At 42.4% G+C, this 22,126-nt stretch overlaps 1 protein-coding gene across 5 annotated transcripts in view; it reads right to left on the reverse strand.

The window, feature by feature from the left end:
- Positions 1-22,126, reverse strand: part of FOXN3 (forkhead box N3) — a 135,192-nt gene that overhangs the window by 71,206 nt on the left and 41,860 nt on the right. For all 5 annotated transcript variants that reach the window (XM_019472489.1, XM_009280765.2, XM_009280767.2 and 2 more), the window contains exon 4: positions 4,828-4,892. In XM_019472489.1, the coding sequence (XP_019328034.1) occupies positions 4,828-4,892 (65 nt within the window). The remainder of the gene's footprint in view (positions 1-4,827; positions 4,893-22,126) is intronic.

Raw genomic sequence — 22,126 nt, forward strand, 5'->3', positions numbered from 1 at the left:
AGGTGGTGGATGCCCCATCCCTGGAAACATTCAAGGTCAGGTTGGACGGGGCTCTGAGCAACCTGATCTAGTTGAAGATGTAGGGGGTAGGGGGGTTGGACTAGATGACCTTTAGAGCTCCCTTCCAACCCAAACTATCCTATGATTCTATGTACGTATCCTATCGCTTGCTCTGTTCTGGAGCATGAGGATGCCTGTTCCCTGCAGCCAATGGTAAAAAAGAGAACAAAGCAGCTTGTGAGCTCTGGGGAAGACAATCCCTCCTTTCTCAGGCTTCCTCAGCCAAGTGGGACCGGAGGCCACACGCGACTCCTCACTCCTCCCCTCCCGTGTTCTGCAAATGGGATTTTTGCCAGTCTTTTTTTCCATTCTAATTAAAAGAGAATTGTGGCTTCAAAGGAAAGCCATGCAGTCTGAATTCAGTTTACTGACTGCTGCAATCCTGTTCACAGGTGTGAGTCTGGGTCTGCAGGATCTCTGGAGCAAGAGCTCATATCTTTGATTTAACATCCACAGGCGGCAGATTTAACTGTACTGATCATCAGAAGAGGAAGTGGAGGACCTTGCTCACACAAGAAAGCAGACAGCACGGCAGGGATCATGGCTGTACGGCCAGTTGGTCAGGAACCACTGGAAGCAGCAATCCAAGGCGGACCATCTAGTTGCAGTGATGAGGGCTGTCTCTTTTTTCAGCTCCAACAGCAATAGGGACTGGATGACCCAGGTTCACTTTCCTTCCCTGGACAATGAAGAATCACTAACTGTGCTACCACGAGGGCCTGCTTCTTCCAGGCTTTGACTAGAAACTCAGGAAGCTTATCCAAGAATGGCATTAAGCCTGGCAGATGTGTACTTGCTGTAAGCCAGAGAGGAGGCACTGCTTTATGTCAGCTCCTGCCCAGTTACGGGGCTCTTGCATCTTCTGGGGCAACTCCTGCAGTTCTTGCCCTCTTGTTTCAATACCCACTGCAGCTGCAACAGCAGACGCAGATCACTGTTTTCACTGTATAGCACTCTGTTTCCATGCCAGCTGTAATTACACCCACAAGCACCTTCTATGTACACCTCCTTGCAACTCAGAACAGAAAAAATTCGATACAAGAAGACATAGTAATACGTTGCATTTAGTTCATTAAAGTGTGAGGGCAAGTAAGACAAAAAGAGTGGTAAGTTCAGTATTTTTTCTCCTCAAAATGAAAGTTGTATCTTTAAGAAACAAAACCAAACCCCTCCACAGCCCAGTTACATCTTACAGGTGGCACTCAGCAGCTGGAATTTACATGACTGCTGCTAAAAGTTAATTTGAAGATGTATTTTTAATGTATTCAGGGAGAATGTTAGATATATTGAGAGCAAAATAGTTTTATTACCACCACTGATCTGTGAACAACTGCATCCTCAAGTCTGTAACATGAGATTAGTACCCAAGACCAGAGCAGAGGCAAACTGACCGACCTTATTTGAACACGATGCATTAGTTTCAAGGTCTTGAAGTTAATGTTATTATGTCCCCACCTATCTCACCCAGCACAAGTTCCTGAAGAGTTTAGAATACGTCTAAATCTTTTCCACCGTAAAGACTTTTTTCTGTCACACATTTTATTAAATAAAAATGGATGTGTTATGACAGCTGAGAACAGGAAAGAGTGGGAACAAAGGCTCTCCATACAGCAGGTTTAAAAAAAAAATTAAGCCGTGATTTGAAACAAAAACACAGTATGTACAATAACAAGTTACAAAAACCAGTAGAAAAAAGTAGAGCAGTAAAAGCAAAAACCTGTTTTATCTGGGAATCCTGAAGGCTAGAACGCAGCAATCTCCACGGACATACAAGTAAGTTTTGAGAGAAGGTATCAGAGTCTGGTAAGGCTGAAGGTCCTACCTATATTAAGCTCTGTATGGGACTTCATGAGAAGACCAAAGAGCACAAGATATAAGGAGCAATCCTCACCTAGTAGAAGGAGCTCAACATTTCAAAAAACACCTGAGCAGGTGACTTACTCAACACAAGAAGAAAATTTATTGTTCGTTTGTTTTGATTAGAGAGTTAATGCTAGGAACAACAGTACCATGATCCTCAAAAAAGAAACTGAGGTAGCTGCCTCGTATCTAATAAAATCATAGGCAAAAAGAAAATGACATGTATCTATTTTGTTCAAAATTCTTCAACAAAGTACAAGCAAAGACAGCAACAAGATTCAGAGAATCAATCCTGCTCATGTCAAAGACATTCAGGACACAGAATAGCTACAATGAATTTTAGCTTCCCTTTCTCTTCCTTTGCTATTTTGAGGTACACAGATAACTCGTTTCTCAGTCACTTTCTCTGGAGAGATATGTTAAATGCTTTACAACGGTTAAGATTACTTTGCCAAATAGTTCAGGTATAAAATGAATGGAAACCAGGAGCGTCTACAAGTCTTTCTTGGCTAAAAAAAGTACTACTTACATTGCGGAATATTTTTCTCTTCATTCCCCAGACCAGAAAAAGAGCATTTTCCTTAACAACTCAGAAGAAATGAGGTGTGACAAGTGCACGTGAATACCACATTTACTAAAATTTCAGAATTATTCTGTTATATTGTCTATAACACACACTGAACATTCTTTTCAAATGTAGCAAAACATTTATCAAGTAAAAATAATTTAAAATCCCTTTGTTACCTAAACTTTTGCCAATCAAAAGGCAGTACTATAACTTGAAACTGATAATGGAGTCAATTTTTTTTATTCTCCTGTTTGCATTAAGCTGGATATAAGCACTGGAAAAAGAGACTTAAGATGGCCATGTAAGGTATGGCTCAACAAACCTCTCCACCCCTCATCTCACACCTCCCTGCACCAGCTACCATTCCTCTACCCAGGTCTTCTGGAAAAAGACAGTCAGAAGCAGCAAAGAGGTGGATGCACTATTTCCATGCAACCTGATGAAGCCTGTACATGAAAGAGCTCATTGTAGGGAAAAGTGAAAGACAAAGAAAGACAGAAAAAAAGAAAGAAAGAAAGGCTTGGTTATTTTCTTGTTATAAAATTAAAACCAGGAAGTGTTCAAAAATTATTTTAATGAGGTTTTTCTTCACACTCTCTCATCCTTCCAACCTCAGTCATATCATGCAAATTAGAGTTCAAATTGGCTGCGTTTTCCACTTGAAATGGCAACGCAGAATGCCAACTCAGTTAAAGGTCTGTTAGGCTTTGTTAGTTGCTTGAAAAGGCAGTCATCTCTCTCTTTTTCTCTATTTCTTTAATATGCTGAAATGTTTTGGGCTTTTAGGGTTTTTTTTCCCCCAACTTGGAAGGCAGAAGAAGGCAGAGGAGAACAAGGTGGAGAACAGCATACTCTTCTTCATTGGGAGGCGGCTTTAAGCAACAACTGAGATAGGAAGGACTACAAAATAGTTGTTATTAATTCCTGGATATCTTGCATCATAAGAATAGGTAGAACATTTGTGCCATACAGACCTGACAGAGTAATTTACATTTTATGAACTCAAATTACAAAGACTGTATATGTGCAGGTACACATTTAAAACTGGAATTGTTGAACAACTGAAAATGAATCAAGCACATCCATTCACAAGTTTATTTTTTTCCTTAAAAAAAAATAATCTAGTTCTTTCCATTAGGAAGGACTGCAAAGGTAGCGGATCTATCCTATCAAGACTAAAGCCAAAAGCTGCCAAACTCTACAATTTATACCATCTCCTAGTGTTAAGAAATAATCTGAATGCTTTAATGTATTTAAAATTTGTTTGAACAAATCTCATCATATATATTAGATAATAGAATGATGCAAATTCTTAGATATGTGCAAGGAATCAGTTGAAAAATATTCTCGGGTAAACTACAAATGCTGGATTACTTTGGGGTGTTGAAGGTGAGCAGTACTGCTTGCCAATTATTTGCTTGTGAGCCTAGTTGTGAGTAAGGCTCCATCCTAGGTGATTTGGATAAATGTTCCAGAGAACACTATACAGCATCTTCTGCCAGAAAGAAGAGCAGAAAACTCTTGGCACCATGAGAATGATCACAAAACTGAGACGTTTCATGGACAAATACTTGCAAGGACCATAATATCATCCTAAATGGTGTAACTTACTTTTAGACAAACGCATGCAGTCTGGGGAAACAGCCTTCTGTGTTCCCAAGACACTTCCATTAAGAGCGATGGTAGTTCTATGTACTCAATGGCAGAAATATAAACACGCTTAGCAGTGAATAATGATTTTTAAAAGTCTGGTAAGATAGACTGAAAATCTTCACCTATCAAAACTGCAGTCATACAGCTTCTGTTTATTTTGTCCATCCAATGGAAGTATTTAACATTCCTCTATGAATATAAGCACCCTTAAACATGGTAGGTTTCTTGAGACAAATACTCTGCCACTGTTTTCCCCACTATAGCACCGCTACCTACCTTCGGCTACATTTTGCTATCAGCACAATTAGGGAGTAAAAGAAAGGATCTCTCTCAAAGAACAACCTTGCTTCATCCACAGAGCTAAAAGCAGTGTTCCTGGAATATTTCCTTCTGGGCACTCTTTATCCACACAAAGGAAAAAAAAAGCCACCCTTCGCCATATTTTACAGTAAGCAAATCAATAATTTGAGGAAAGGAAAAAAGCAGCAACTTTCATAGACTACACTCACTGTACGTAGTAAATCGTCATTTTCAAGACACCAGATGCGCAATAAAGGAGACAGGTTAAAGGAAACAAAAAACATTTGGTTACTTCTTGCCCAGTGAATATTACAAAAGCTGTGCGATTTGCAAGAGGTATTTGTTAAGTAGAACAGTTACTCCAAGATGTGGTATCCATCACCTACCTTGTAGAAGGGCTCCATTTCTCTTGAAAAAGGTGCTTCCTGGCCAAATGGGTGGACCTGATGTGCTAAAGGTAATAAGAAATAAGTGTAAAGAAAATCTCATTTACATTGAACAATTATAAGTTACTATTTGCATGAATTCCATTTTGTTTTTAAAGCTAATGTAACATCATGGCATTTTTGCCTTCAAGCAAGGGTCTGAGATTTCACGTTAAAAATAGGTCAATTTGATTCAAGATTCACATTCCCTTCACAAGGAAAAACCTCCTCAGCAAAGCACACGCCCACACTCTCTCAGAGGAAGAGAGAAAAAAGCAATTTGGAATAAATAATTAAAAAAACCCCAAATCAACGTCAAAAATATTTACGGAGTTCTCGATACAGCAAAATATACTCCCTAAGCCATCTGCTGAAAACCCAAATGCTTTATGGCTTTTACTCAACCATAACAACATGCCACCCCAGCTAACGCATCAACACGGAAAAGTGTTGGCCAGATACCGGGTGGTTTCTGTGCTTCCACCAGAGCACTTCGCCCACCAAACCCCCTCACACGCAGAGGTCACCTCACCGCATCAGAAAACACACAGCTCAACGAGCTGTCCTGTGAGCACCCTAATTAATGAAGAATGCGTGCCGTGCGTGTGTGCGTGCTTGGTGACCACGGTGGTTCCCGCGAGACCCCCGGCAGGGTGGTGGCCGCAGCGGGCCCTCGGGCACCTGGTGCACGCAAGCACCCGCCTGAACCGAAACCCTTCCCTGAACTTGGGCCACTGCCAGGTCCCTCTTTCGCTTCGTCTCCTGCTCGTGCAGAGGCTGCCCGAAAGTAATGGCCTCTGACAGTCTTCTCCTATGGCAAGTGCGGCTGAAGGCGAAGAACAAATTCAAACATGGGAAAAGAAAGAGGAAGAGGGAACATCTGTATGATCCTCTAAACCCTGTTTCCTTCATTGCCTCAGAGCAGCCCCATGGTGCTGTGGGCAACAGGACTGTGGAGCACCCACTGAACAACCTGTGGTGCCAGCGAGCCGGAGAAGAGGGGAGGTTGTCAGGAAGTGCCTGATGGCCGCCTGCACCCCTCCTCTCCCACAAAGGCACCAGAGCACCGCTGCACCGACACCACCACACCAGAACAGCTCTCTTTCTTATGGCAGCTGCCCCATAGCCCGCATCTGTCGGCAGAAGGACCAAACTTCCTGGACATAAAAGGTAACCTTGCTCTTTTCTTAACAGTGCAGATGACTGTTGGCCAGGCACGCCCCTCCTTCCAGTACGGCACAGCTCGCCCTCCCCAGGGAAATCCACAGGCGGTGCTGCCCAGAGCAAGAGGGCCGCCGCCGCCGCTGCTCTTGGTGGGGGGAGTCCTCGACGGGAGAGGCACTGCCTGTAGGAGTTCACTGATCGCATCCTAGGGCTCAGGTGCAGCAAGTATTTTAAGAGCACAGTACCTAGGGGAAATAACTAAAAACATGGAAAAAATTTGTTGCAGCGTTGTCAAGGCAGGTGGAAGAGACAGATTGCCAGGGGGTCGTTCCTGTAGTCATGAAACAGGTTTCAAAGTCCTCTAAAGCTTGAAGACAATCACAGGTATTTTAATAGACTAAGCTTTTATTGAAATTAGTATAATGAAATTATGCTATCGATATATAAATAATTGTCCTATGCCCAAATTCGAGCACAAATTAAAAGCAAGGGACTAAATATCCTTCGGTAAATTACTGTAAGGCACTCTGCCTTTTTAAAGTAATCCACCTTCCTCTTTGGATGCAAAAATGTGAACCAAGCCCCACACGCCATTTCTGTTCAAAGTTACTTTTGTCTCCTCGTGAGTTGACTACCGCTACACAAAATGCAATGAAACGGAAAACAGATGTTGTCTATTACATTGACAGCATTAGCAAAGTTCTGATAAAACGCCATATATAAAAACCACACTGCTTTCACAATTATTCTGCAGAGACTCTTGTGCTAACGTATAAAAAGTTCACTGTGTTAAAATATGGACTGTAAAAGGATCCAAAGCAATTATATGAGTAATAAAAGCCTTCGATACTACTGAACAAAAAGGGGAGTTGAAAGAGAGAGAGAGAGACCAAAATGACCAAAGAGAAGTTAAGTAGGTCTACATTCATAAGTGCTGGAGTGCGCTAGGGCATGCACTCGTCTGAATATGCACGCTCACTTCATAGGGCTTAATGTAACCCATTGTTTGCATTCCTTATAGTAAGCACCAGCTCTTCAAGTGTAGCTCCTCAACTCACATGAAGGTCAAGAGCTGTTGAGGGCGTTCACACTCCTGTAGGACAGGCTCACAGTTTTATACCACAGAGTCCAGGATAATCTCTGGGACAGGACCCATCAAGCTACAAGTGGAAAGGTGCAGCGTAGTTTTCATACTGTACAAATTTGCCACAGAAATCAGAAATCACAGTACGGCAACTATATGCTCCTCAAAAGCCCAAGAAAAAAAATGGTGACATTCTGAAATGAAGCCATAGAAAAAATTTACTCCCAGGCTGCCGTATGCCTGTACGTGGGTGGAAGAGGGTTAAAGAAAGAAGAGGGAAAAGCATATATATTTGAACAGACAAAATGTCTCCACTAGAGAAACAAAGCCATAGTGATTTATCTTATTTTCCAACTTGAAAAAAGGCCCAAGGCTCTCATAAAAAACTCCATCTGATTCAGCACAAACCCACATGAACTGAGAAAGTTAACTGTGCCTTCCCAGGGAAGGAAGCTAAAGAATTCAAGCATGTAAATAATGTACCGCAGCGACCGGTCAAGCCTTTCAAACAAACTTCTGAGTTTGCAGGGCTTTGCTGAAGTTTAGCTATGCCTGATCTGTGTTGGATAAATTCTCTTTCTGTTCCCAAACTTTTGCACATGAAGTCTCAGATGGTATTAATTATTAAAACATATTTCAAGTTGAGAAATGACAGAGTTAAGCTATCTCTCACTTTAAAGTGTTCAAAAGCTGCTTGATCCCTGTTCCAGATTAAGAAACCATTTGAAGAAGTTCATTGTTCTAAAGACCATCCATAACAAAAAAACATTGGGTCCATCCCAGGCAGTTTTTCAAATGAGTTGTTTCTTCGGTGTAGTCTGTAAGCTACTGGAGAAGAGTGGCTGGTTCTCCGATAGAAGTAACAGCATATTCTGCATTTAGGCAAAATAAAAATGCAAAATCTGGTTTTAGGTATTTCTTTTGTAATCAAGACATGCTATAAGATTAATATTTATGCAGTTAGCATTATTGATGGCAGTTTTTCCCCAAACTTATCAACTAAACACACTGACTAAAGTAATATTTAATTTCTAATAAATCCCCACACAGCTACTAGAAGAAAAGCCATAACTAGTTTGAACTTTTATATCAGCGCGGAGAAACTTGTGGCCTAATACATTTTTGTTATGCGCAGGTTTGGACTGACTTAACTCCCAGCAGCAGCAGCAGATGAGCACAGGGCACTTGGGGAGGGAGGAGACGGACTTGGATCAATCATAAAGAGCTGAGATTTCAAACTAGCATCTTGAAAGAACATGAATTAGTATAGTTTATGGATAAGATGACACGTGAAACACCAACAGTTACCTGTCAAGGACCGTTGGTTTGATTTGCAGAAAATACTACCGTTTCAAGCAGACCCTCAGCAAAGGGATATCCAGGCTGCAACAGTACTTGTAGCAAATGCATAAAACGGGATCTGGGGTGCAAGTTCATGTCCATCCAGTGCAGGATCCACCTCTCTCTGAAGCACAGTCATTGTCACTGCGGCATCTATGCACCACCACAGGGAGCAAATGAAGTATTCACATGCTTGCTGAAAACCAGCAGCTGAGAGAACTGACAACCAACAGTGTTTAACCCATGATCTCGTGTGAAATGAGATACCTGGAACTAGGAGCCACCCCTGATCAAACCCAACCTTTCCCAGGGATTTGCTATCGATTTTTTACCACAAGTGAGACTCCACTCAAGGCAAATGATGAACTGTTTTTCCTCTGATGACACAAACAGTAGGAAACTTCATTGTGCCGCAGGGCCCCGGGCATGGGAAGCTGCCTGACCAAGGGCTAGCAGGGATTTTTCTGAGGGAAGGCTTTTCCACAGGAAAATGTTGCTTTGCTGAAATCTAAAACATTCCATGGGAATGTGTTGATTTGGACACCACTTGTGCTGGAAACCAGGCCGACGTGAAGGGCTGGCTGGCCAGCCAGCGAGGGTTCATGGCAGCCGGCCAGCCCAACCAGGAGCTCCCAGGGTATGCAGAAGCAATAATGCATGTGAGACCCCTCCCATTAATTATTTCTACCAAAATGTATGCCACACATTTATAAAAATCTTTAAAAGGTGTGTAGGCTTCAAGAGACTTAAAAAAGGAAATATAAATCCTTTGTCTTATGGAATTCACATTAGAGCAAGGAGACTGCAGTTCTTAAAGCCAAGCGCTAAAAAAAAAATCCAGGGTATGAATTCTCTCTCACAGTTGCAGTATTTCACAACTATGCCAAAAACTCTCACAGGCCTCTTTGTCAGAGGCCTGATTAATAGATTTAAAAAACCCAAACAAATAAAAACTCAAAACAAATTCAATTGTGTGGGACTACACGCCACAATTAAGGGATGATGAAAACACAGAAGAAAGGCAATAAATGTAGGCCAATGACTGTGTTACCAAATAGGTCCAGAGGGTGATGGTAAGCAGGAGGACATAGAAAGTGGGGAAAACAAACAAACAAGGCACCACCACCACCACCCCCCCCTCCCTGAACGCACGCTTCAAAGGCCACTGAAACAGGGAGCTATTAGCCCAAAGAAGGGAGGCTCAGTGGGGAAGCAGGGAAGATGCTCCACACACACCTCGGCCCACCACAGCCAAGAGGTGGTGGGCTCAGCTACTGGGGCATAGCTGGTGCCAAAGCACACCCTGGCTCTCAGGAAAGCTTGGAGTACAGGGCAGGACAGCTCAGTAAGGCGCAGAAAGATGAACGGTGTCAGCTGTAAGCTAACAAGCTGTTGCACACAATATACCCAACACAGAGCCTGCAGTAAGCAAACAGCTGCCAGACCACAAACAGGCTGCAGCGACACAGAGGATCCCCTCTCCAGCCCTTACCAGTGGCAAAAATGATGGGCACAAGCAAAGATGATTGACTGAAGCGCCTCTACATACAGCTCAGCCCACAGATTTTGCAAAAAGGTGTGACAGGAAGAAATACAACTCTTCCTCTCTTGACAAGCGCAGTAAGTTCCCAGTAATGCACAAGTGGATGTGAGAGCACCCTTTGCCCCAGGATTGACAGCAGTTATCAGGACAGCAATATAATTGAAAATTCCCAGGAGCAGAAGCTGCAGCTGCCAGACAAAGGGAATGAAGGCATCACTGTACCCATGCTGCAAGTACTCCATTACCAATCATCCACAGTGCAAAATACTTCTCTGCAACTCTCACCTACAGCTCCGACAAATAGTGAACTGAAGGAAATGTCAAGGACAACAACCTAGAAACAACAAACCATTTTGTCAAAGAGTAACCAATGGAGCGTCTTGCAGGTATAGAAACTCACCTCCAAAAGTTTCTGAAAAGCAGCTAAACCACAATTATTCTTATGTTGAAGTTGCTGAGATAACAATAGCTGTAGGTGCCTTTATCTGGCTGTAGCCCATGAAAGCCTGTATCTAGTGGCAGGGGGGAACGATACTCTTGACAAGTACATTCAGCTCCTGATGCAAGTTGGACTCAGACTGCTACCATAAGGTATATAAATGGATGCCCAATTAAGCCGGAAGATCAAAGTTTTTACCATTCCTTGAGAAGTAAATTTAGGATGGGGTGGTAACTGAGAAAAAAGCTTAAGTATACTTTTGTGGGAATACAGCATCCCTTGATGCTGGAAGATGAATAGTACTTCCTTACGGCAGTCACCCTGTATAAGGCATGAGAAATACTCATGACTACAGCAATGAGCAGCCCCCTTGGTTCCCATGCTGCACAAACACGGTCTGCAGAGCGGCTGTCGGACGGCACGGGAGGCGGTCACTTGGTCCAAACCACACTGCCACAAATTTGCAGAGTGAACACGGGACAGACGGCATCTCATTCTGGTTGAGGACTCCTCTAACGCTTGTCAGCTCTTCACTGCTTGCACCAGAGAGCTCAGATCCTTCTATTGCCATATCAGTCTCATTTTCTACACTCAACTCTAATGCTATTACTGGACGGGGGCTAAAAAGACTACTGCGCTGCAAAGAGGGGCTAATGCTCTACACCTGGGTACATAACCATAGTTGTATTAAAGAATTTATCACTCCCATTATAAATTGTGAGCAATACAGAAGCATTTAGATACTGCTGCACCTCTAACACATGCGTTTTGTTAACAAGGAAAAAAAAAAATTATAATCCCTGCCAGCAGCTTGCTGGCAGTTAATATCACAATTAGCGATCACCTAGCAACAGGCAAGCAAGCTTCCTCTCCAATCAAAGGGAAAAAACCTCTACTAACCTGGGCTAATGACAATACATCAAAAAGTATCTGGAAGGTACGTGTTAAGGTATTTCCTTATTTTAATGAAAACTGATTACTTTAGAGATTTTATATATATAAATCCATTACTCCGTCTTCTCAAATTTTCCATAACTGACAAAACATTATTCGTAAAGAGATTTATGTATTCACAATAATAATTTTAAATGTATGAAGGCTGATATAATATTCTGGTAATGCTTCTCTTGCCTCTGTAATTCCCACTTTTATTGTCTCTTGGTATCTCTCACTTACTGTGACATGTGGGATTGAGACTTTAAGCTCCTAGATAGAGTCTTTCCCGGTTTCTCTAGGGTGTCTAACACATTTTTGAGTGAATAATAAAATTTTGATCTCTTGCACACTCTAAATGAGTTTTCTCTATGACACAACTGCCAGAGGGATTACATCTAAATTTTTATTAAAGACAAAAGAAAAGTTGCTCAGGAAAGCTATTCACGAATGAAACACCTGAAAATAACATTTAATGTTACTTTTTGAAGGATGAAGTGGAAACTTGGCCAAATCTTTACGTTCTCCAAATAGCCAAAGCCATTCTCCTGCCACTGTCTCCACTTAAATAAGTAATTAAGCAAGAAAATAGAGAGGGAGAGAAGGGGGGGGGGGGGGGGGGAAGTATAAAAAAGCTTCTCAAATTTCCAGAATTAGAGATAAAAAGGGTAATTCCCAATTTCAAGAAAGACATGGTCATGTGTCTTTTGGAGCCCATCAGTGACTCTGCTGTCATGCTCAAAAGACACCTCTCACTGCTGATGTGATATATGAAGCCTTCTTGTCCCCTTGGTGAGACTCTGTAGCCTTCAGCCAGAATTTTGGTCTTTGCTGAGAGCTGAATATATATTTATGGACAACGGAGGATTTGTTCTTTAAATAAATAAAAAAATTTTAATTTCTAGAGAGCTGTTGTTTTAAAGGAGATGGTTATTTGAGGTATGCCAGCCATAGTGCAAAATGCAAATTTCTCACTACTCTGTGTTTAAGTATTTTAACACATTTATTGTGAACACATTGTAATTCCAGGCTGAATACTGAAATAGGAAAAAGTCCAGATATATTTGAAAATTCATGGTGAGACAACTGTCCCACGTAACTTTTAATTAAAAAAGATTTGTCTCCATTGGGAATTGGGAGATGCTGGCTATCAGCCTCCAATTCTAATTCTGCCTCTACCACTGAATCACACAGTGACTTCAGGCAAGTAATTTCATCCTTTCTGTCTCAGTTTTATTTTTCTTCTTTTGTGTTAAAAACAGGAGTAAGTTCTTACCGACACAGTCTACATATCTCTGGGAGGAATAAAGAATTGTTAAGTAACAACACAATAGGTGAGGGAATAGTCTTTTGAAGTGCACGTAGTTAAAGAAGGAATAACACAGCTCACTTCTAGAGCATGGGTTGTTACTTGTTCCTGCTTTCCTGATTTTGAAGTATGGAAAAGCACTGAAGGTTACTTCACATGCTGTAGTGCTGTGTTTCTCCTAACTTCACAACTGCTATTAAATGGTTCCTAGACTATCTATCACTGGATGAAAAACTGGTGGTTATCTGGCTGGGGAAACTTCAGAGTTATCTGAACTTGCTCATGTGCTACGGAGTGTGCCTGCGCCAGCTCATGCAGGCACCGTAGGTCAGTCCCCTGAAGCCCAGATGAATAAAAGATCCTGTTTACAGACAGCCACTGGACTCTGAGACCACAGAGGACCATGGTCTCTTTTGGGCCACAGCAGCATCAAATGCTGACCTGGCCAGTGGGGAGAAGTTTGATTCTCTTCTATTCTACAAAATCAGAAATGGAGCGCTCCTGTTTTCTGATGATAGCCTTCATTTGCTGCAAAACAAGTGAAGGGGAAGAAGAGGTTAATTTCTGTTTTGGTTTTACTAGGTTTGAATTGCACGGGAAGAAAAAAAGTCTTTATCTCAGATTCCAGAAAATAAATGAGTCCTAGCAATTGCCTATATCTAGGCTCACCTTCATTGTCAACTCGATGTAAAGAGTCTGCTTTGATAGTTAATGCTATAACACAGACACCTTCCACGCTGACCATCTGAGCAACTGAACCACAGTGAAACCGCAGAGCTGCCACCCAGGCACAACACTGTAAAGCTCTACTAAAAGAAGTATTTCTCCCAAACTGAAACTGATTAAATTTTTAAAAAGCCCAAGATCACCCAATTGACTTCTGTTATTCTAGTCCTGAATTCTCTGTTTATTACTTTTGCAGAACTTCACACAGCTTTGCTGGTAGACCTGCCTGGATTTCATAAATAGTTTCTACATGAGGCTCCCACTCACATTTCTAACCACGGCTTAACCATGGCCTGTCAGTCAATCGGACTTGAGATTAATGATATGCACGTCTCTGCTAGAACAGCTTGTCACCCATTAGTGAGAATATGCCGCTTGTTGATTTTAAAGACACCAAGATACCTTGAACATGCACAAAGTTATAAACGTGCATATGCAGAAGGGCAAATCTGATCTCCAATGAAACAGAAATAGATGGGAAAAAGGAAGGGGACACCTTTAAGTCCCCTCCAAATGCTTCATGTCACTTGCTGAAATTCTTGTTTATCCGGTATGGTGTGATTCCCCATTTCACCAATTTAAGTACTAAGGAAACTCAAAACTGAGCATGACCCGCAGGCTGCTGCCAGTATGAACTCCCCCTCCACCACTTGCTCAAAGCCAAGGCGCTTACCAGCTGAAATTTTCCATACTTGGTCTTTCTCATTAATCTTGAATGAATGTGGTTCAGATGATTCAGAACTAATCTGGCTTCTGGAATTACAGAAGCAGAGGACAAAACGAATGTTTAACCTCTCCCCTGGAACATTTAACCTCTCCCAGATGCTGAGGGTATTTTTCCCTGGGAAGCTTAATGTGCCTACAGGCTCTGCAGCGCTGCTGCAGAGGAGCATGCAGAGATTTGCAGTCACTGGGCCATACACCAAAGCGTTTGATGCACATGTCAAAGTTATGTAAAAGCAGAAAACATGATGATGATAATAATAACAACAAAACAGAAGTCAAGTACTCACGTATTTGGAAAGCCCCAATTACTTTTTTTGATTAATCTCAATTCTATCTCTTCACGCGTAACTACCACACAAGTCCTGCATTCAATGGTCACACTCGTATCCCCCAGAAGATCGGTGCCTGGGGATCATACTGCACAGTGTGCGAGGTGCTCAAAAGATGAATGATAGACAGTTTGTGGGTGCTTCTATCACTAACACAAAAGTTTAATGCATAAATATGAAGTTATCCTTAGAGATACATTTTTAGAAATAAACTGCTAAGGCATAAAAAATTTAGTATCAAAATTTGTCAGTTTTCACTCATTCACATTCCTGTGATTACTCAGTTTGAAGCACTCAGAGCTGTATTTTAGGAATGGGGGAGGGACAGACCCCCACACACATGAAACTACAGCACCTAACACTGGGCTATTTCACCTCACAGTCTGAGTCTACACATGTATCAAAAGAGGGAAGAGAACATAGTATTTTTTTGCATTCAGAAGCATTGTAGAGACATCACCTAGATCAATCCTCCCACCCACAGAGCTACAGAAATACCATTTCCATTCACAGAAAGGAAAACATACAGATAACAACGTACCTCCAAAAGACCCGGTAAACCGTGGCAGACGAGGACGAGCCCCCGGACACCCCACCTCCCAACTCCAGGCCCCTGCTGACAACCCACACAGCTATCATATTACAGCTCCTCATCACTGAATGACGTTAGTTGTACCTACGAGAGTTCAGCGTTTCTCCTAAACAGATCCCAAATGCCTCAGGTTGGATGCAGAGGAAATTAAAAGCAGAATTATAATATGCCCTCCACTGTACAGTAAATTTAAAGTAAATGGCACAAGTTTGACTAAATTCTATCCTATCAGCCCAATCCAGTCAGGAGAAGATAGGAATTTTCCATTTATACTAGAAGAGTCTTCAACTCAACAAAGCCTCAAATTCAAGGGGCAGAGCAGACGCAACCTCACAGGTATTTACACTGTAGAAGTATCTTCCCTCTTTACAGCCTCTGCCAAAATGAAGAAGCCCCACTGAACTGTGGTTGGGAACTGTATGTCAGCTGTACTTCTCTGGTCTCCAGAACAAGAGCGCTCCTTGTTATTTTTACAGTGCAATAACCACAGCACCCTACTCCCGATACCTTCTACTTAACATTTTCAAAGCAGAGCTATGAAATAATGAATCTCACACGTTCTGCAAAAATAACTGTAAACAAATACTCAGAGGACTTCATTTTGACTCATTTTTAAATTATCTTTAGCCACTTTCATCTTAGCAGAAAAATAAACCTCCCACCTGTAATGGGAAATAAAATTCAGCATGCATCTTTATCCCTCATCCTTACCTCTCTGAACAGCTGTTCAGCCTGTTAAGAATAATAATATTGTACTTAATAATATTCTAATAATTTTCTCAAGTTACAATATTACCTGCATGAATGAAGGAACTCACTAAGGAAAAGAAAAGCTGACATTCACATAATTTATCACAAGAAGTCACCCCTCTACCTTTAAGCCAGCGATTCTTCATATGACTGATGAAGCTGCATCTCTACCAAGAAGGAGGCTACTTTTCCAGAAGCTGTCTACACCATTTGTTATTTCAACAAATCTCGGCTTCCCTGGTGGAATCTGTGATCTGGTCTATGTTTCCCTCCATTTGCTGCTTCTCCTCTGCTGTTTGTGCAGAAATTGGACACAACTCAGTAAGACAGGGCTTACAAACATTGCTCTTTACTCTAGGATTCTCAGCAGAAAGCAGAGATGTAGAAATAAAGGCTGTATGAGGAAAGGGGAAGGTGGGCAGGCAATTGCTTTTGCAATGAGGTACTGGCTTCTACATCTCTACTTTATCCGCTGCTACTTCATGTGGGGAAGGTTGAAAAAAATCATTACAAACATGAAAAAGTCACAAAAAGTTGCAAATATCTAAGTTTACTGCTTCTGCATGGTATATCTAAACAGCAGTTTGGTAACAACCTTGTGCCAAAACACAAAGCCAAGAGAGACAGTCTAGGCCATTCACTCTCTCTTGATAAAGCTCAAGAAAATTAAAGAATAAAACCAAGTATGACAATCCAGCAATCTTCTCTGCCCCTCGCCGAACAGCTCTGGTTTAACAGCCAGTGGAGGAAACCACAAGCTCTCTCCTCGACAAAGCAAGAGGTTCTGGGAGGTCCATCTGCTGGTACACAACCCCAAAAACGGAGGTATTTCACTAACAACGAGCACAATCTTTGCGGGCACCAAAAGGAGCTGCTAAGGATGGGCATGGTTATCTGTCAGATACTGCGTAATTCTCCTTCCAGTTGAATCAGTGTCTGCCATGTGGTTGCAAAAAATCCTCATTAGTATTAACTAGCAAAAATATGTTCATGACTGTATGTGTACTCTCACTCTCTCTCCATAATTAATCCCTGGAGTAAAGCTGTTCCTTGGATCACCTCAAATATAGAAAATCAATGAGTTAGATTACAGGAAACAATTAATTATGGTTCACTGGTGTTTAGAAAGAGACACTGACACCCTGACATCCCCAGATAGCATTTGTGCCCTCTAAAGCAGCAAATCAGAGAAAGTAACAAACTACGCTTTTCAAACATCAGATGACCTCACGCTTGCTCAATTCTAGTGAAATGATACTAATCAGTCAAAAAATGAACGGGACATAACCTTTTAAACATTAAAGAGGCAATTAATTTATAGTGCATCCATTTACTACAACCAATTAAGCAGAAATATTTTCTTCACGTGTTAATGCAACTTCTGACAAATTGAGGAGGGGGATGGGATAGAACAAACGACTTTGCCAAACCATTCCAGTTAATTCTCATGTTAGTGGTTTCATTGATAGTCAAGTCTCTTCAAGTCTCTTTTTTCAGTGTCATATACAGTGCATCACTGAAGTTTCCCGCCAACGCACAAAGAACTGAAAGTAAATAGGCATAAATTGGAAAGTGCAAGCCCAGCAATTTGCAGCACTGAACCATCCAGATAGCTGCCTCTGCTGGGTGCAGCAAATACCACCTGCGGCTCTCAGTTCAACTGGAACATGCTCAACCACCTTTTTAGAAATCTGTGGGCCTAAATTTTACATCACAGAGGAGCATGACTTGAAATGAAGCAGGACTTGGATGGTATCAGCAGAAATTGTTGTCATCTCAGTGCACTTTTTACCCTTTTCAAACCATTTTTGCTGACCTACGAAGAGGACTCGCCATTCTGTTTTCATTGCCAACCCCTGCCTAAACTGTCTCCTCCACGTTATCTCCTTTGCTGAATCCCTTTTGGGTTTTATTATTGTCTTTATTCTACTTCAGAAAGTTTATGGCTATTTTGTAGAGCCTTTAGCATCTCAACATGGGACAACTTCACAACTAAAGCTTTAAGCCATTCAGACAAGTCCCATGGACAGGACGAGAGCTTGCGTTTCGTCACCAATCCCCCTTCTCCCTGTTTGCGTGGAAACTCTACTGGCGGGTTTGTCTCTTGGTCTCTCATTCCCTCTTTTCTTGGAGGGACTCTAGAATAGGTTGTGAATGCTAGAAAGCAGCAGGTCAGATACACTAGATTATATGAAAGCAGCGTAATGGAATAAAAACCAAAATGGACAAAAATTTAGCATTTAACAAGTGCTTTGGATGGGAATTAAAACACCTGTTTATAAACAAGTCCAAAGAGAACAGCTCAGCTCCAAGAACAGAGCACAGAATGTCCTATTTTAATGTTTTTGTCTAGAGAAAAAAGGTCCCCTCTACTAAAAGAGTGGTTTTCTCAAACAGTATATTCCCCGTACAACACGATCCTGCCCATTATTCATGCTACACTAGCATGAATGGCAAGATGATGCCCGTTAACCTCTCAGTGCCACACTGGAACACAACTATAAGCATTTGCCTATGAAAGCAGGTTTAATAAGGGCTCGTGTGAAACGCAGCAGTTAAGGGAAATCGAGAACACGGCAGAACTCACTACTCCTCCACATCAAGAAACTCCCCTAAACCTGTGGGCATAGCAAACTGAAAGCAGGCCTTTTGAGCCAGGTGTTTCACATTGAGAAGTTCCACTGAAAAAGAAAAGGAAAGAAAGAAAAAAAAGCTGGTAACAGATACATTCACAATCCCTCCACACCTTTTGAGTTTATGCCACCCCAAGAAAAACAGCTTCCCTCTTGGGAAAGGCAGAAAAAGAGTCACCATTTCATGCAGTCTTGCAGTCGTGAATGTACTAAACCAAAATATTTCCTATTAAATCCACAATGTCTGTTCTCTCCTGTAATTCTCCCTTCTGAAATTCTCTTTCTGGGGGGAGAGGGAGGGGGGGAAAAGCCCTCTTTTTCTGCTGTCTCCAAGCAAGCTCCAGTCTTCAGCCCCAGAACGCGTACTGTTACATGAGTGTGTATCATGGTCTCTTCAATAGGGCAGCAAGGCTTAGTGCCTGCTTCCCTCCTGAAGGAAGAGAACGACGTACACCACTATGGCACTGACAGGAGACGGTGCTTTTAACTGAAGTAGGAACTGCCTGATTTGCATCTCTGAGCAGGCCAACAAGCAAAAAACAGCACTGAAACTCATCTGTAGGATGGGTGGTGAAAAGGTGACTCCGGTGCCGGTCTCGTAGTAACCACCAGGAAAAACGTTTCCCCAAAGAAAAAAAAGGGAGTTCATTCTGCCTCCTTTCCTTGGCTTCCCTTTTAAAGAATACAAATAAGCTTCCTGAAAAACAACAGGCCTTTTGATGAGGCAATAGCTTTCCTCTGTGTTTTTGTTTGTTTGTTGAAAACACTTTGATTTCGCAGGAAGCACTAACAAATGCAACTGGGGATCAACTTAGTTAAAGAACCTTAAAAAGCAACAGGACACACATCTCCTACTTCAGCCGCTAAACTGGATTGTCTCACTGGCTTGAGCAAAACTGCTGAATTATTTCCCTAACAAAAGAAAGGCGCTTTTAGGTCCTATAATCTCATTTCAAATCCTTTTACCCACTCCCCACTCTTTTTGGCCTTGAAATTGCAATCCTCTTTCAGGACTAATCTCAGGACTAATTGGTGCCAGCATTCCAGTTTCTCTTGCCGTTTCTTCACCCTCCCTCTCGCATTGTTCAGGTGCTGAAAAGGACGGCGGGCCAGGGTTCAGCGCCCCTATAATGAGTCTGTTCCTACAGAGTAACTGTTAATAATTAGCAGGAAGCATTTTGTCTTTAAATTGCACAGCATGAGCAGCAAGATTTCGCAGAGCCAAAGAATCACTTCACTGTTGCTCAAGGAGCTCCACAAGTTTGTGGGCATGCGGAGGGCCGGGTGGCGTGCAGGGCGCCGTGGCTGGGCCAAGCCCTGCCAGCCGGGCACGCAGGGCAGCACTGGCAGTGCCGGCGTTACCGGAGCTCCGCCAGCAGCGGGAAGGAGGAGGGAAGCAAAGGAGCACCATGCACACCTCACCTCCGGCACTGCGGCAACGCCGCCGCCGAGGAATGCATCGTCATGACAGGACCAAGTCAGTGTGGTGAAAGGACAGCCTTTGTTTAAGAAATATTCCAGAATACAATTTCCTGAAGAATAACGAACAAAGAGGAGATTTAAGAAAGCCTGCTGCTTTTCAGCTAACGACTGTATTTGCAGGTAGTGCCAAAAAGGAACAATGACTTCTCTTACCAAGGGACTATCAGTGTTGACCACTTCCCAGCCAGACCTGAAAGCAAAATTAGTTTTTCTGTAATTGGAAACTTCAATCTAGTGAGTGCATTAAAACAAAACCACAAAAAAAAGCTACTTGCAATGGATGTTCGTTTCCAGCAAACCTAAGGCTAACCTTGAGCTTTGATTCAGGCAAAATAAGCCAAAAGCTTCAAAAGTTTTTCAAGCTGGTAGGACTGCATCACCAAGAGTCCACATAAAGTTTTGACAGATATTGTACGGTGTCTTCTACTGTCTTGAAGCTGAAGGACAAGAGAAGAAACTCCATCTGATGAGACATACATTGCTCCCATCGTACCCCCCAAGGACCGCTCTGGAGTTTAAACGCAATTGTGACTACATCCACACCCTCATTCACTACTGCATGCCTTCAGGCATCTGCAAGCATGTACGCTATGAAGAATATGTTAGCATTAAAAAAGGAAAAAGATACAACTCGCCTCACTCTCCTGAAAGATCAACTCTTCTTGTGGAGCATCAATAAGAGACAGGCTGTCAGGTTCTGAGACTCCTGCAGAAGCCAGCACACAAGACACAAGGTCTCACTAGATTTAGGGAATCTACTGCTAGTGCAAAAAGGCAACACCAAAGGTTTCTGGGTAAAAAGGCATACTCTCTGGCACACTCAGCCAGCATCTGACTATCACTGGAGAGAGGAAAAAAAAAAAAATAAATCAGTCTGTTACTGCAAGTACCCTCTAGAAACGGTGTGGGTACACAACAGCCACACAGTAAGAACTTGTCATTTATCTCCGCTCACAGAAATCAATAGCAGGTTTGAACACAGAGCTGAAGTTACTTATAATTGTCCTTCATTTGCACCATAGCTTGAGTCAGGTGGTGTCTCAGTGGCTTTTGAATTAAGATAGGTAGTAAGTATGCTTAGCTCTGTGCATATTACCGTCCCCTGAATGTTAGGTTCCCCCACCACACTAAAGCCACCCACAGCGCGACACCTTGCTCAGGGAATTGTGTTACAGAACATCAGTTGGAACAAGTGCATTTAAATTCTCCATCTCTTGAAAATGCAGTTTGCAAACCTTGTGCTCAGGATCCATTGCTTATTTCTGTTTGCCTTTGTGTCAGAAATTTCAGACAGAGGACTCTCCTTAGGCCATCCAATTCAGCTTTCTGCCAACAGAAAGCTCCTTCCCACAGTCCATTTTCTAGGATTTTATTGAGTCTGCTTTTCAGCACTCTACCAGATGGATTTCAAACCATTTCCTTTTAAGAGATTAATTCAGTCTAAGAAGTTCATTATTTGCACCTGGTCAGCGACCAAGGAAAGATAAGCCAGAGTCTGTGTATTTGTTTCCTCCTCACATGCTATTAAAATGGCCAGTTTTCCATCCAAGTGTCAAAGTCTGTTCACAACAGCAATACAACAGAGCCAGAGAGACATCCCCATGAAAACCAAGCACCTGTGTTCACAGAGGGATACTGTTAACTTGTTTACAGCATCAAAGCAACCTCCCTTTTCTACCTTGCAGTTTGAAAACTGGAAATCAGAAGACAGCAAGTGAAGACCAGTTCCTGTCATCAGTCCCCTCTCCCCAGGTCAGAGTCCCCAGGTAGTGCTTGCCCACTTCAGTGCAGTCCAAACTCCTGTGCCAGCCGAGGCTGCTCTACTGGTATTGCATTAGAGCATAGGCTGAGAGATGCAGCAGATTGCTGAACTGTGCCATGTGAATTACCCTCTCTAACCAAGCTCGTGAAGACCAAGGAATCATGAAGTTGAGGTGCAGCACCTCTTTTCCCCAACTGTTGCTTTACCCAGCACTGGAAAACTTTTCTATAGCATGTAAGTGTCTTGAAAACACAGGTTTGCAAGTCAGGAAACCTTTAAAGCAGGTTTGTAGCACTCACCTGCCAGAACACACCTGTGTCAACACTAAGCACAATGATGCCCCCATGCTCTTCTGTGCAGAAACTCTGCTTTGAGAGCCAGAGGCAGCATAATTTTACTAGCACAGCACCGTGCCATCCAACTAGCCTCAGTGAGATTATGGTTCAA

The sequence above is a fragment of the Aptenodytes forsteri genome, unplaced genomic scaffold (genome assembly GCF_000699145.1).
Source record: "Aptenodytes forsteri isolate BGI_AS27 unplaced genomic scaffold, ASM69914v1 Scaffold193, whole genome shotgun sequence".
NCBI classification, from domain to species: Eukaryota; Metazoa; Chordata; class Aves; order Sphenisciformes; family Spheniscidae; genus Aptenodytes; species Aptenodytes forsteri.